At 41.8% G+C, this 13412-nt stretch overlaps 1 protein-coding gene across 1 annotated transcript; it reads right to left on the reverse strand.

Annotated features, from left to right (window-relative positions):
• Nucleotides 1-2850: 2850 nt before the first annotated feature.
• PCMTD2 (protein-L-isoaspartate (D-aspartate) O-methyltransferase domain containing 2) lies at nucleotides 2851-12899 on the reverse strand. The gene is made up of 6 exons (XM_065754620.1): nucleotides 12816-12899; nucleotides 10399-10731; nucleotides 9172-9274; nucleotides 7293-7464; nucleotides 6227-6350; nucleotides 2851-4848 (listed from the first exon to the last, which is right to left on the reverse strand). The coding sequence occupies exons 2-6, from the start codon at nucleotides 10703-10705 to the stop codon at nucleotides 4466-4468; spliced, it is 1089 nt and encodes a 362-aa protein (XP_065610692.1). The 5' UTR covers nucleotides 10706-10731; nucleotides 12816-12899; the 3' UTR covers nucleotides 2851-4465.
• Between the last annotated feature and the right edge of the window lie 513 nt (nucleotides 12900-13412).

The following is a 13412-nucleotide window of genomic DNA, read 5'->3' on the forward strand; positions in this document are numbered from 1 at the left end:
ATAAACCGACCACCTGCAAAACAAATTTCCTTCCAGGTTTGTTTCTATAGCTAACAGGAGAGCCGTGCTGCTCATCAGTCATGCTTCCATACACGATCTGCACTCTTCATTCAGGCTGGTACGCAGTCAGTGGCAGCTTCTGGAAGGATTGATGAGTATTTACTTATACTAATTATCCAAGTCTCACAGAAAAGTCAGCAGATTTAACAACAGCCACATGAACATAATGGGAAAGGGAATAACTGGAGGGCAAAAAACAAGTTCTGCAACCCTAAATCTACTCAGAAGCAGATCTTTGCTTGAAGTTGAGGGATATCTTTCCTGCTCTGCCTATCTCCTTTCCATGACAAATGAGATGTCTGTGAGATGCTGTGAAGCACTACCAATCACCGTTCCCTTACACATCCATTAGTTCATTTTATTTTGCATTAACATGACAAATTGTTTAAGAAGGAGTATGCAGCTCTGAACAAGAACCAAAAGTTAACTCCTAAGTGACAGGAATGAGTGTTATTGCTTGTGCCCCTTCCTCAAGGATTTCTAGCCTGTGCTAGAAGTTTTTCCACACCAACATAGCAGAAGTTTTGGGCAGGTTTGTTTTTAAACACCCTTGTGTTGTCTTCATCTATCACTTCTGTCCCAGCAGAAAGATTTTGGAGTACACCTCATGAAGATTTCATTACTTCTCAAGGATCTAAGATGTGTATTTTACTTTGAAATGAACATAAACGTTACCTGTCTTGACAAATTTCATCTACTTGATACCACTGATATGACACATCCACAGCTTTCCAAAGCAGGAAGGGATTTTTTTTCCTAGTAAGCATCACATGAAGGAAAGCATTAACACTGTACTATTTCCATTTTATAGCTTGTAAAAGGACATTATCACACATGCAGACGACAGGAAGAAACAGTCTACAAATAACTACCACATGGAATGAAGGTCAATAGATACCCTCGATTAGTAACAGCTGGATTTGCTATTATGAAAACAGTTTCCTACCACAGCTGAAGCCAAAGTATTATTCTCAACACTAGTGAGAAGAAAACCTTGAAACAAGCTCCTAAAATCAGCATTAATTAAGAACTAAAACACAGCATAGGAGGCAAGAGCAAAAATGCAAACAGCTGCAAAATTGGTGGTAGTTACAAATGCATTAAACAAGGTATTGTCACATTTGGTTTAGAGTTCTTGAAACAGAGAAACACACTGAGCTCTTGATACCTCCACTCTCTGCAAGCCCACCAGCCAGGTAAGTGAACTCACTCGTTAAATATTCTATTAAAATCTAGACCAGTGCTTATGTATGCTAATTCCAAAATACATCTTACACAACTCCATTACACAAAGGTCTGGAAATTATCAGATGGGAAGGTTTCTTTTGATTATATTCTGAGGAGGTCAACTACAAACTACACACCTGCACCATATGATTAAGTGCTCTTAACTAGCATTTAGTGTCTTCACCTTCAATTATGGAAATCAGTACTTATCTACAAAGTATTCTAATCACAACACGATGCAAAGCCACGTTACGAAGGCTAAAAAGTCTTTACTGAATTTATTGATACAGAAACACTCATTAAAGAAAGTTTAAACACTTTTGTGTGCCTCAGGCCAATTCAATCCATTCCCATACACAGATTTTTCAGCTTACACACTGGTGATTAAAGCAGCTGGAAGTCCTTTTTTTTCTTTCTTTTTTTTTGTGCAATTTTACTGCACTATCTAAACCTAAAAGGAGTCACACACAAATAAAAGCAAAGACTGAAAAAAAGGAACAGTCAAAGCAGGTAAAATTCCTAGACAGCTTACAGACTACACAGGAAAAAATAAAACCAAACAGTGATGCCATAATTACTAACAACACATACAGAAAACTACAGAGCAAGTGCCTGTGCACAGGAAAACGCATTTACAGTCACCCTTCCTTTACATGTTATAAGCAATATTATTTCACAATTATAGTACATAGAAAACTTCTACTACGAGTCAGTTGGTGGGGATGGTTGGTTGGTTTTTTTTGGCAAGGGGACGAACTAGAACACATTTTCTGTGTATATATTTATTTACTCAACCTTATCCAGGATAAACAAAATACTGCAGAAATCTAGCAGATGTAATACAAAGGCAAACCTGGTGAAAATCTGATAAAATATCTTCAACAATTGGGAAATGGTTAAAATGACAACAACATAGATAAACAAAAGATGCTCTCCATCAACCAGCCAATTTTAACAGAATCTCAGCCAGGTTCATTAGCATGACCAGAACTTCAGATGTCAGTTTTCAAAGTAACTTCTTTATGACACCCATGAAAAGTTCTGCTATTAATAAACCAAAGGATGACCTGCCAGCCAGAAGTAAAGCACCCTGTACATGCAGAGGAGTGGAAGCTGTGCCACCACAGACAGGTGCATGCCTGGTATGCCAGTTATTCTAAAGAAACAACTAACGAAGACAGAGATGACAGCCTTTGTGGGAAGCACAAGAGAAACTTCACACAGATTCTATTACGCCTCCATTTATCATCAGACTCTGAATTTTCATCTGCAGAAAGAAATTCCTTGTGGTTGCCAGATGTACAAGATGTGTGCTTGAAGTTTACAGGAAGCCATCAGCTCAGTGGCCACAGAACTGCCCCACTCAAAATAAATAAAAATAAACAAAGGAGCAAGATAGCTTGGGGGCAATACAGGCAAAATACAGCCTACAACTGCTTCATACCATGTGGCCACCTGCCACACCACACCTACCAGATAATAATCTAAAAGACAAAAAAAAAGCCCATTAAACAAGGAAAGATTCTCCAGCTTGGGTTGAGATACATAAGAAAAATCTGTATTTTTCAAGCTGCAGAGAACTTTGAAACTCTACTTATGATGTTGTGCAACATAACAGGACTAAATGAATATCCAGCATTTTTTTTTTTTGGCAAGAGAATCTTATTCATTACTTCTCAGGAACTGAGAAGGCAGCTTAAAATAGATATCAAAGTGATACCAACATTAAGTGCTTCTGATGGGGTAACATCTTTCTTAACTTCATCATTTACTAAGGGGTTTTTCTGCTGTCACTCTTTGTTTTTACCCTCAGCTACAGGAGTACACATCAGTATAAGCTCAAGGGTTTCTTTCCAAACTATGCTGGTCTATGCAGATCTTTCAAACAGGCTGAAGCAAATCAACTTCCCCTTCCACATGTGGTATCTCCTCCCATCAGCGTTGCAGGAAGACTTGAGAATAAAAGTTAAAAAGTCCACACCCATAAAACTGCATTGTTCTTCTGTCCCTCAATGCAAGTCTGTTAAAGCATCTATCTCTTTGTTGCAGTAATAAAATAAACTACCAAGACAACCTCATTCCACTTACTGCACATGGACTACATGTACACAAGCTGTATCCCAACCACCCTGCTTTGACAGGGGTGCACACAGGAACACCTAAGTTAAAACTGCATCAATTTGGTGTTCCAGAGTTTCCACATTCCTCCACAGAACTCTTAGGCTCATTTCCCAGGATATAAACCACTCTGTCCAGGCCAGAGCTCTGCACTCCACTCCAGTCTAACAGATTTTAGCTCTCACACAACTATAAAACCTGCAGGTTCTGCCTTCACAGCCAGTATTCACCAGCTCTTGCTGCCCATCTCCTCCCTGCCCTCATCCCCATTCAGGATTACTCTGTAAACATTTCTGGAGAGAACAGTCACAACTTTGAATGCTTGAGCATCCTCTCAAAGTTCATCAGCTTCACTACTCCTCACCTGACCCCACTGCTTTACAAAAAAAACAAAACAAAACTTCACATGTGGCACTCTAAAACAGGTGTTTCCCATCAAGAAAACCAATGTTCTGTCAATCAGTATTGTAATTTAAAAGCAAAGCTGAGACCAATCAAAGGGGAGCTGATGCCTTCCTTCTGCATTCAAATTCTGGATGACTCAAGAGTAACACCAAAACTTCTTTTCTGTAAAAGTTGTGCTTTTTCACGTTTCTGGAAGAAAAAGATTTGCCAGGTCAGTTTTTACTAATCATCTTCATCCTCCATTGAATACACACCATGGTAAACACATGGCAGGTAGAGTGGGAAAGAGCACAGACAGCAAAGGTCTTTGGGGAACTGCTTAAGAATGTAAGAACATCTACAAACTGCAATTCAGTAGAGCAGCCATCTCCGTGCAGTTAGTTTTGGGGAATTAAATCCTCCTTTCAGTAAGCAGTCAAGCACTTCACCAACTTGCTACCTAAGGAACCCCTGCTGTAGAATAAAACTATAGCAAACAACCAAGAAGAAAGAGGAAACAAAAAAAAAGCTATAATGTTTAAGTATACAGCAGCCACATTCCCCAATCAGCCTACTGCCTTGGGTGGTCGTATTAGCAGGCAAGCAAGTGGTACACATTTGTCAAGCCCTAAGTAGTATTTAATTTTCTGCCTACTTCCCATACTCTAGAAGGAAATTACTTTTCCCTGTAATAAAGCAGGTAATATTTCAAGGGATCAGGCAAAGGCAGACTCAAGACTTTTTCTCTCAGGAAGTTTACAGGGGGATCTGGCTTTAGTTCAGAGGGTTTCGTTTCTTCCTCTTCCCGTCTCTCATCCTCAGTCTCCTCACAGTTGTTGTTATCATCTGATGGGTTGGAGATCCGACTAGCAAAGACCTCTTTGTCCAAGAACACAATAGTCTCCATGCGACGGCGACGCACACGTCTTCGTTTGAACCGAGGGGGGTTCTTCAGGCCGTTCCCATTTTTGCTCATTGTTTCTTGATGGATAATTTTCTTAATGGTTCCTCGGATGGCTATGCGAGCCAGATCCTGGAGGCTACGAACTGCCACAGGGGCTAAAACAAAACGAAAATCGTGAACAGATACGGAGGAACTCAGCCCAAGAGCACTCCCAGGAAAAGCTGCATTTGCTCAGATTAAATCAGGCCACTTGAATTCCCTGCTGCGATTACAAAAACAGCTCTATTCAATTCCTGTCAACTCCGGTAAACTGTAGTGTAACTTTCCAAACTAAATTTAATTATGCATTTCTCTCATTAACCAGACAGAAAAAAACAGGATGAAAGGAGAGTTTCACATTTTGATGTCAAGTCCTCACTATTATTTTAAGATGCACATCTTACAGATTATAAGAATGCAGACTTAGTTACTGATGCTGTGACTATTTAATAACCCAGATATTTTCCTGCTGTATAATATCTAGACCTGAAGTCTATTCAATTCTTCCACAAATGATTTGCCTATTGTGAAATTATTTCAGCTTTGCCAAGTTCTTCATTTATAAAACATGAGTACTATTTATGCTCATCAAAAACTGTTTCAGACTTAGCGGGTGAAGACTGGCTGGAAACCACTTGGTAAAAGTAATTTTAGAAACATACAATAACTTACTGTGTTTAAAAAAAACCCTCCCACATTAAGGGTTTGGAAGACTTCATTCTTCTATGAATATTTGCTGCCAGTATGTAAATTCACAGTACAACTCATATAGCATCAATGCAGATCTGCCTACAAAGGCACCATACAAAGCACACTTAAATGCAGACTCAGGGGACTTTATGGTACTGTACAGATTGCTTATTGAGCTGCTTTTTGTCACACAAAGACACCTTTCCAGAATAAGAACAAAGCCTGACTAATCTCTTTATGAGTATCTTTGTCTTTGCATGTTCTTAAGAGGCCGCTTTACACCAAAGTCTTAATCTGAAGATTGGGGCCATGGCATACAACTGCACTTGGAGCAGCTACCCAAAAATGGCACAATTTAGATCCCTCGAGCATTCCAGGCTGAGGATAATTCTGACTTGCTTTGGGTAGGATAACATTTGTTCACAGGTACCATTTGTGTGTTCTCCATCACCACAGCACAGTACCCACAAACTGTGGAAAAAGGTGATCTGGGGTTGAAACTGATGTCCGAACAGGCAAAAATAATGACCAATCACTCCATAAAGCTTGGGTATAATTTCTTAACAGAAAATTCATATTTAGATTTTAGACTAAGAAATTCTGAGTCTGCCTGCTGCTAGGATCAAAGACGGACTGAGTTCCAAACCAAGAGTCTTAAATGGACAACTGTTCCAAGAAGGAAACCAGCTGGAGTAATGTTTATGGAAAAATGCATAGCAATGTCACGACTAAGGAAGAAATATTAAATATTACAATCAAATAGAAGACAAAATCCCCCCCATAGCCAAAAATGTTTGTACTCACGCAAGTGAACAAGCCTTGATTTTCCTGAATCAGCATGGTTGGGCTGAATCAAAGGTGCAAAAGAAACAGCAAGAATCTTCTTGGTTTCCCAGGCAGAAGGACCAGTACGAGTTATCTTAGTTAGCTAAAGCAAAACAAGGAGATCATTGTCCTTAGCGTGAAATACACTAAGATTTCTAAACAGAAAACAAACCAACAACTCCTCTGCCTCTACCAGTGGCTACAGTACTAGAAGCTGCAACAGCAGAATGGTAGGTAATAACAGGAATTGCTTTTTTTTCCCTCTAGAAAATTCAAGCCTCCTGATGGAATTAGCCCCAGGTAGCCCTGCCCAATGCAAGAGAATATGTGCACTGGCAGTTTGCTTTCCAGTTCTTCCCCAGTTCTGAATCAGAACAGCTACATCCAACCAGTGAGAAAAAGCATCAGTCTCTGACAAACACCCACTCTTGAAGGAAGTCCACAACACATTGGATTTCTGTTAAATCTTCCACTAATGCATTTTAACAAGTTCTGCACTGTTAAGACCAGCTACCTTACAAGAAGTAGAACACCAGATACCTACACCTGGACTATCCAAGTTTATTAAGTAAACCCAACTTTACACCAAAATTGATCATCTGAATTACAATCTTGAGTTTGCAGACTGAGCAGTTACCCACTCTTTACTAAAAGCCATCAGCACTTGTAAATAGGGACACCTTATAAGCTCATTCATAAGCCAGTCAGAGCACAAAACCTTCTAAAAGCAATTTTGTACTTTGTCATAAGCACAATGCTAGGTTATATAACTTGAACAAAGCCCTCTTACACTTTCCTGCAGCATGGAAATAAAGTTGCAACTAACAACAGAAGATCAGCACTCACTATGAATATTATGGTCGAATTTAAACACTACAAAGCAGGCAGAGCACTGCTTCAATTCTGAATGAAAACCAGCACACTTTATGCTCCCTCCAATTTGCCAGATCACTGCTGAACAGAAGTGCAAACCAAAGGAAGAGTTATTGGCTACGCTGAAACCAGAATTAAAAATAACTGAAAAACAGGTAGAAAGGTACACAACCTTCTCTTCAAGGGGCATGACAAGAATTCCCCCAACTTTCAAGAGGTTCTTCATGTAGTCCTCATGCTCCTTCTGAACTCCTGCACCACAGTAAACACGGTCATACTGAGTGCAGTCCGGGGAAATCTCTAAACAGTTTCCAGTAACAAAAGATGGCTCACAAAATTCAAATCTAAAAAACAAGAAAATGCATATCACACAAGAATATTAAAATCTATCAAATGAATTCCTTCTGTGGTTCTGAAAGAATGAGGAGAATGAAAAGTACTTGAGAAATATTCCATGGTGTTCCTCCTCCCAAGCCTTTGTATTCTAGAGATGATCAAAACAAACCACAGCTGAAGTTTCAAAACCACAAAAGCAGCGAGGTGAGAACTCTCAGATGAACATTTCTGAAGGGTATCAATGCATAATTTCATACCCGATTTGCATAAAATTAGGTAGTCTTGAAGTTATAAGTTACCTACTGCTCTTTCAGTTACAATATCCAAATATAAGCATTAGACCTGTAGTTCTACACGTAGAGTCCTGAAACTGCTGCACCAGGTTCCTCCAACATTTTCAGAAGCTCTTAAATACTTTTTCAGGTGCTCAGGGGAACTCTGATGCTTCAGAAACACGTACTGAAGACAATGGGAGTTTTGCTATTCACTTCCAAAGAGCCATGATTTCACTCTTCACGAAATACAATTTTTGTCTGTTGCATTTTTTATTTAGTTTAGAATCAAGTTGAGTAACTCTACAATGCTTTTGTTTTTCTTACATGCTCTAAAAGCTATGTAAAGCTTTAAGGCCTACATTTTAGAGCTATACACATTCTTCTACCAGTACCTCAATATAGTACCTACTTATTCCTACATACTTCAAGCTCTTGTCTCTGGCAGTCACTCTAGATATCACAGCAGCTGGCTAACAGTCCCTACACGTGGTGCTCTAACAGTCTATTAACCCAGCAGCCATTCCTCCCAGCAATGCCAGCTTTCTAGTCATGGTGACTTCTGAATTCAGCTGACTTAAGCTTTATGACTATCTGCCCAGAAAGAGAGGAAAAGCCTTCCCTAAAACTCCTGTTCAAACAGCAGCAGTGTGGCTCTGGGAAGCAGGGAGTCATCTGTGTGTGAGCACTTCCCAGGCAGAACAATTTCAGTCTGCTGCCAACATCAAGAAGAGATGGCTCTTATCAGCAGCTTTCCAGTGCTGCAGTAACAGCACAGAACTGACTAGTCTGAATTCCATCACTGAAGACTTCAATTCCTCCCACAACAGGATCATGACTTTCAGGTAGCCAGAGATGCTTTCCTTCAATATTTGAAGGAACTGTGAGACAGATCCAAAAATGAGACAGCTACAACTTTTACTGCTGAGGTTGCTTTTGGCAACAGTTATCCTGCTAGAAAGTTATTAATTTTGACAGCAGCAGAGTAGATGTTGTAAGGGAGAACGTAAATCAACTCCCAAGCAGCTCTAGTACTAACTTCATCATTATAAAAATACCTTCTTGTTTTAAATATCATTTTTCTTCTTTTGAGACTAAACATATAAGGTCACTACCAAAATCAGTTCATTTTCTTCTGATAACTCACAGATCACAAGCATAATTATCACTGCCAATTGCAGTTTCCAAGTTGTTATCTGTAATTGCATGGTAAAATAAGTAACTGTTCTCAGCTTCTCCCAAGCTCTGCCACATCAGAACTGCCATCAGGAACACTACAACAATTTCTAAAACTCCCCCACAACACATATGAGCTTAGGAGGTCACACACTGCAGCTCAACAAGCCTAAGGAGCCAGAATCCTCAGATTACCCTGAATCCAGAGCTGCCACGGCTGAAGCCAAGCACAAAGGATGGAACTAAGTGGCCATTCAAAACTCTTACTTGTCAAAGCTGTCACTTGTTTTGATGAAGAAGTCCAATTTCTGCTTTGCATATTCAATCACATCAGAATGAAGCTCCACACCATGGTTAACACCAAAAGGACCTGAAAATTTAAAAGAACAGGCAACAGGTAATGCTAACAGGCAGCAACACAAAATCCAGCAGAGTTGACCACAGTTTTGGTTACTTCCCATATCAGATTACTCCCTGAGAGGCAGCCAGTGTTTGTGTAGAGTCAGGTATCTTATTAATACAGTGGGAAGTACAACCCTACACTTCTGGCAGTGAATAAAGGTGCTGTGCACCATCCACTTTGAATCTTTGGGCTTAACTATGCAGGAAAGTCTACTGCAGAAGGGAAACACTCACAGTAAAGAAATACTGTTGCTCTAAAGCTGATCACATAGGGAAAACTCTCAAAGAGTAGAACAATAGAGCACATATTTTAATAAATCCCTCTGAAATCTTTTCACTGTTTTATACCCTCTTCTCAATAAGCTAAAAAGCTCCTCATCAAAGAAATTTGTACCTCAAATAATAACAACAATAAATTAGGAAGATACAGATGCTATTCACCACTCATGAATTTTATTCATAACTGATTGATAACTTTTCCCAGAGGAAGATTTAAACAACTACTAGAGTAACACACTGGCATCCAAAGTAATCTAACAAACCTAGCAGAAAACCACAAACATGATGCCATAGAAGGCCTTGGGATGTAGGAGTGGGGCTCTATCCTGACAAGAAACATTCCAGCAGCTTAAATGTTATGGACATGTTATAGTCTAGACAGGATAGCATGAAAAAAAAAACCAACAAGGCACTGAGCAGCTATAGTCAGAGGTTTCTCTGGGCATGCTCGAACCTAGTTAAAACAACACAGCATTCCTGCTCCTGAATTCTTGAGCTAGGCTCTTGCTTAAGCAGCAATAAACTAAAGATTGTGCCCAGTTCTGCAGGAATCCATGAGAATCACCTGTATAACTGCACTGTCACCTGCTCCAACTTGCCACAGAAATCTGGACACCATCCAGCTCCAGAAAGATGGCTGCATGAAATCCTGATCAATTGGCCAGATGAATCAATACAGTCTTTACTTTGCTAGATATCATTTCATTACTTGAGGAATGCTTCTTTCCTAATCTCAAAGCTTTCTTAAAAAAAAAAAAACAACAACAAAAATAACCAAATGAAAATAGTTAGCATGATTGAAAAGTTATTTACCCAAGATGAGTCCAACCATAGAACTCAGATAGCCAGTGCCACTGCCAAGATTCAAAAATGACAGCCCTGGCTGCAGATCCAAAGCTTCCATCACCTCAGAGTAAATGCAGGGTGCTGAAAGATGAATATTTCCATGCTTCCACGCCAAGTCCTTGTAGGCATTGTCTTTGAACTCTTCCAAGTAGTAGTCTGCTCGATCAATGGCACGGAACGCCTGCTCCACCAGCTCTGTCCGGATATACTGTGCTTCCTTCAGGTTATCAATTAACTCATCGTTGTCTTCTCCTGCACTCACTGCACCTCCCATCTTCAACCTTTGTGTAAGCACTAAAACTGAAGAAGAATAAAGAGGTGAGGTACAGAGAATGCATCTGAGCTGAGCTATGCTGCTGCATATTCTTTGTGAGAGATCCGTACGTACCTAAGGTCAAACACCCACACCACCCCAGCCAATCAAGCCATGAAGAAGATAAGATGAGACTGGGCATCTAGTACCTGACACCAGTAAGGAAAACTAGAACAGTAACTTAGATGTTTGCTTTCAAACAATACTGGACATAGTACCAGCATGTCAGCTGTTTCACTGAACCCTTTAAACAGGGGATTACTCTAGCTGCTATGCTCATAGGTCATTCTTCATTGCAAATCCAAGCAATAAGTTAAGTCTGTCAGCCAGAACTCCTGCCATATGCAGTCTATTTCTAATGCATCAAGAGGAAATTAAGAAACAGGCTGAGAGAATCAGAAAACCACAAGCTGCACGCTGAAAGAAAACATGAGGAGTGGGTGTTTGCAGAGGTCACAATCTCTGGCCTAAATATAGGTACAGCTTGCTTTCCTTCACAAATACACTTTCACACAGCTCAAGGTCAGAACTCAGGGCATCACCAGTGAAGGACCATGACTGCAACCTCAGAGAGAGTTTTCACTGAAGCCAATGGAATTTCTTAGGTCCTCCTAAGTCTCAAGTGAGCTAACCCCCAATCTGAGAACACTCCAGCAGCACAGATTTAAGAATTACAAATGCTTCTGATTTCACTATGATCACCAGCAGTAAACTCAGACCCTGAGGTGTGGGTAAAGAGAAGTGAGCAGTCTCCTTGGCTATGCAAGAGACCGTGTGTGACTGCATACTTCAGGATGTAAAATATCAGTAGGTTCTAAAGAGGAAAACATGGGGGAGGTGGGAAAAGGACATTGAACTGATTACTCCAAATTATTCTAGCCTTCTTTCCCCTGCCCCCATCTTAAAAAAAGAAAAAGGAAAAAAAGGCAACCCTCTTCAGAAAACACAACTTCTTTTTTTAAATGCATTTATTTACTCTGCTCACAATAACCACAGAAGCAGCAGCTTTAGAATTCATTCCAGGGATCAGAAGATCTGCCTACAGCTAAATTGTTGGGGTTTGTTACATTCAGCAAAGTGAAAATCACACACTTTCATTTTCAGAGGAAACAAAAAACCTGCAAGGGCCCAAGAAAGCTCCAGTTATCCAAATAACATACCAGCCTGATCACCCACAGAGAGACAGAAAATAAGACATACTTGTGCAGGGAATCGGAGCCAAATTTTAATACACTCTTTTAACACAGTCTGAAACACACCAACCCCATTTCAGACCACTGGTAAGACTTGCAGTGAAAAAAATAAAAGACACCTCTTTCATTTCTATAGGAACCCCTTCAGTTTCTCTACACAAAGAACTGTATCGATGTCACAACAAATTTAAGACTTCAGGGGCTCCATCAGCCTATGTAATCCCTCCTTCTCTTCTTCCATACACACTGCAGCCACACTCGGAGGGTCGGGTCTGTCTCTGGGCACTACACACTCTGGACCACTCTGCACTGAAATGCTCTTCCCTGATGGTTAATTCTCTTCCCTTTTTTTTTTGTTGTTTAGTGCATTAAGCATACGTGCTTGTTTCTCTTTTTCACTTAAGCGGTCTTTGTTAGACAAATACAGATTCCAAGCATAGAAATAAAGCCTTTTAACAGCACCGCACTTTGGATCCCAAACAAATGGCTGCCGATGCGTGCAATCCCAGTGGGACAACTGGTCTGACCCGCTTTCAGCTCAGCTTTCCGAGCAACGGCTGCTCCCGCACGCCCTGCGAGGCACTTAGTGATGGAGCAAAGCACGAGCAAATCACAACACAGGCACCAAGCCGCCCTCCAGCACCACAGCCATCCACCGGCAAGCTGCCGCCCTCATCCTCATCTTCATCCTCCTCCTCCCCACCCCGACGCCAGAATCTGCGCTCAGACGCCTGAAACGCAACCCCAAAAACAAAGCCGTCCGTTCCAACGCAACCAGCGCTCAGAACAACGCACACAACGCAGCTCTTCGCCTTCCGGGGCAGCCCTCGCTTTGACATCACGCACTGCACGAGGGTCCTCGCCCGGCTGAGCCGTACCTGGGCGGCAGCACGGCCCGGCTCTGCCCGCTCCCTCCAGGCCCGGCCGTCCCGCTGCGCTCCGCAGCTGTAAACACTGCCCCGCCGAGCGCAGGCCGCGCACTGCGCATGCGCGGCACGCACCACCGCGCCGGGAAGGGGAGGGGGGGTGAGGAAGGGGAGCGCACCGCTGAGTGCTATGGGGGAGGGGGCGGCCTGGGCGGTACCACTGAGGACTGGCGGGGGAGGGTGTATAGGGCGGGGGCTGAGTGGGTATATGGGGTGTACATACGGGGCCTTGGAGAATAGGTCGTCGCGCCAGAGCTGGGGGTTGTGGCTGAAGGGAGCAGGCCTGCGTGCAGAGCGGGTGTAAGTAGGGATGAGGGCGGCAGGCTGGTAGGGTCAGCAGAGTGCGGATAGCAGCCCGGCTGAAGTGCAGGCCAGGTGTAAATAGGGACTGCGCCCTGCAACTACAGACATGGCCTAAGCGTGCGCCAGATTTAAATACAGACCGAGACACTCTTTTTTCCACTTTTTCCCTTTGCACAGCCTGCGGGCACACCTCCCAGTCCTTACTGGAGACCTCATTGTGCCCTACAGATCCTGCAGGGAATTTGG

Source organism: Cyrtonyx montezumae, unplaced genomic scaffold, assembly GCF_038088225.1.
Source record: "Cyrtonyx montezumae isolate F1298 unplaced genomic scaffold, pur_monq_1.0 scaffold_9, whole genome shotgun sequence".
Lineage (NCBI taxonomy): Eukaryota > Metazoa > Chordata > Aves > Galliformes > Odontophoridae > Cyrtonyx > Cyrtonyx montezumae.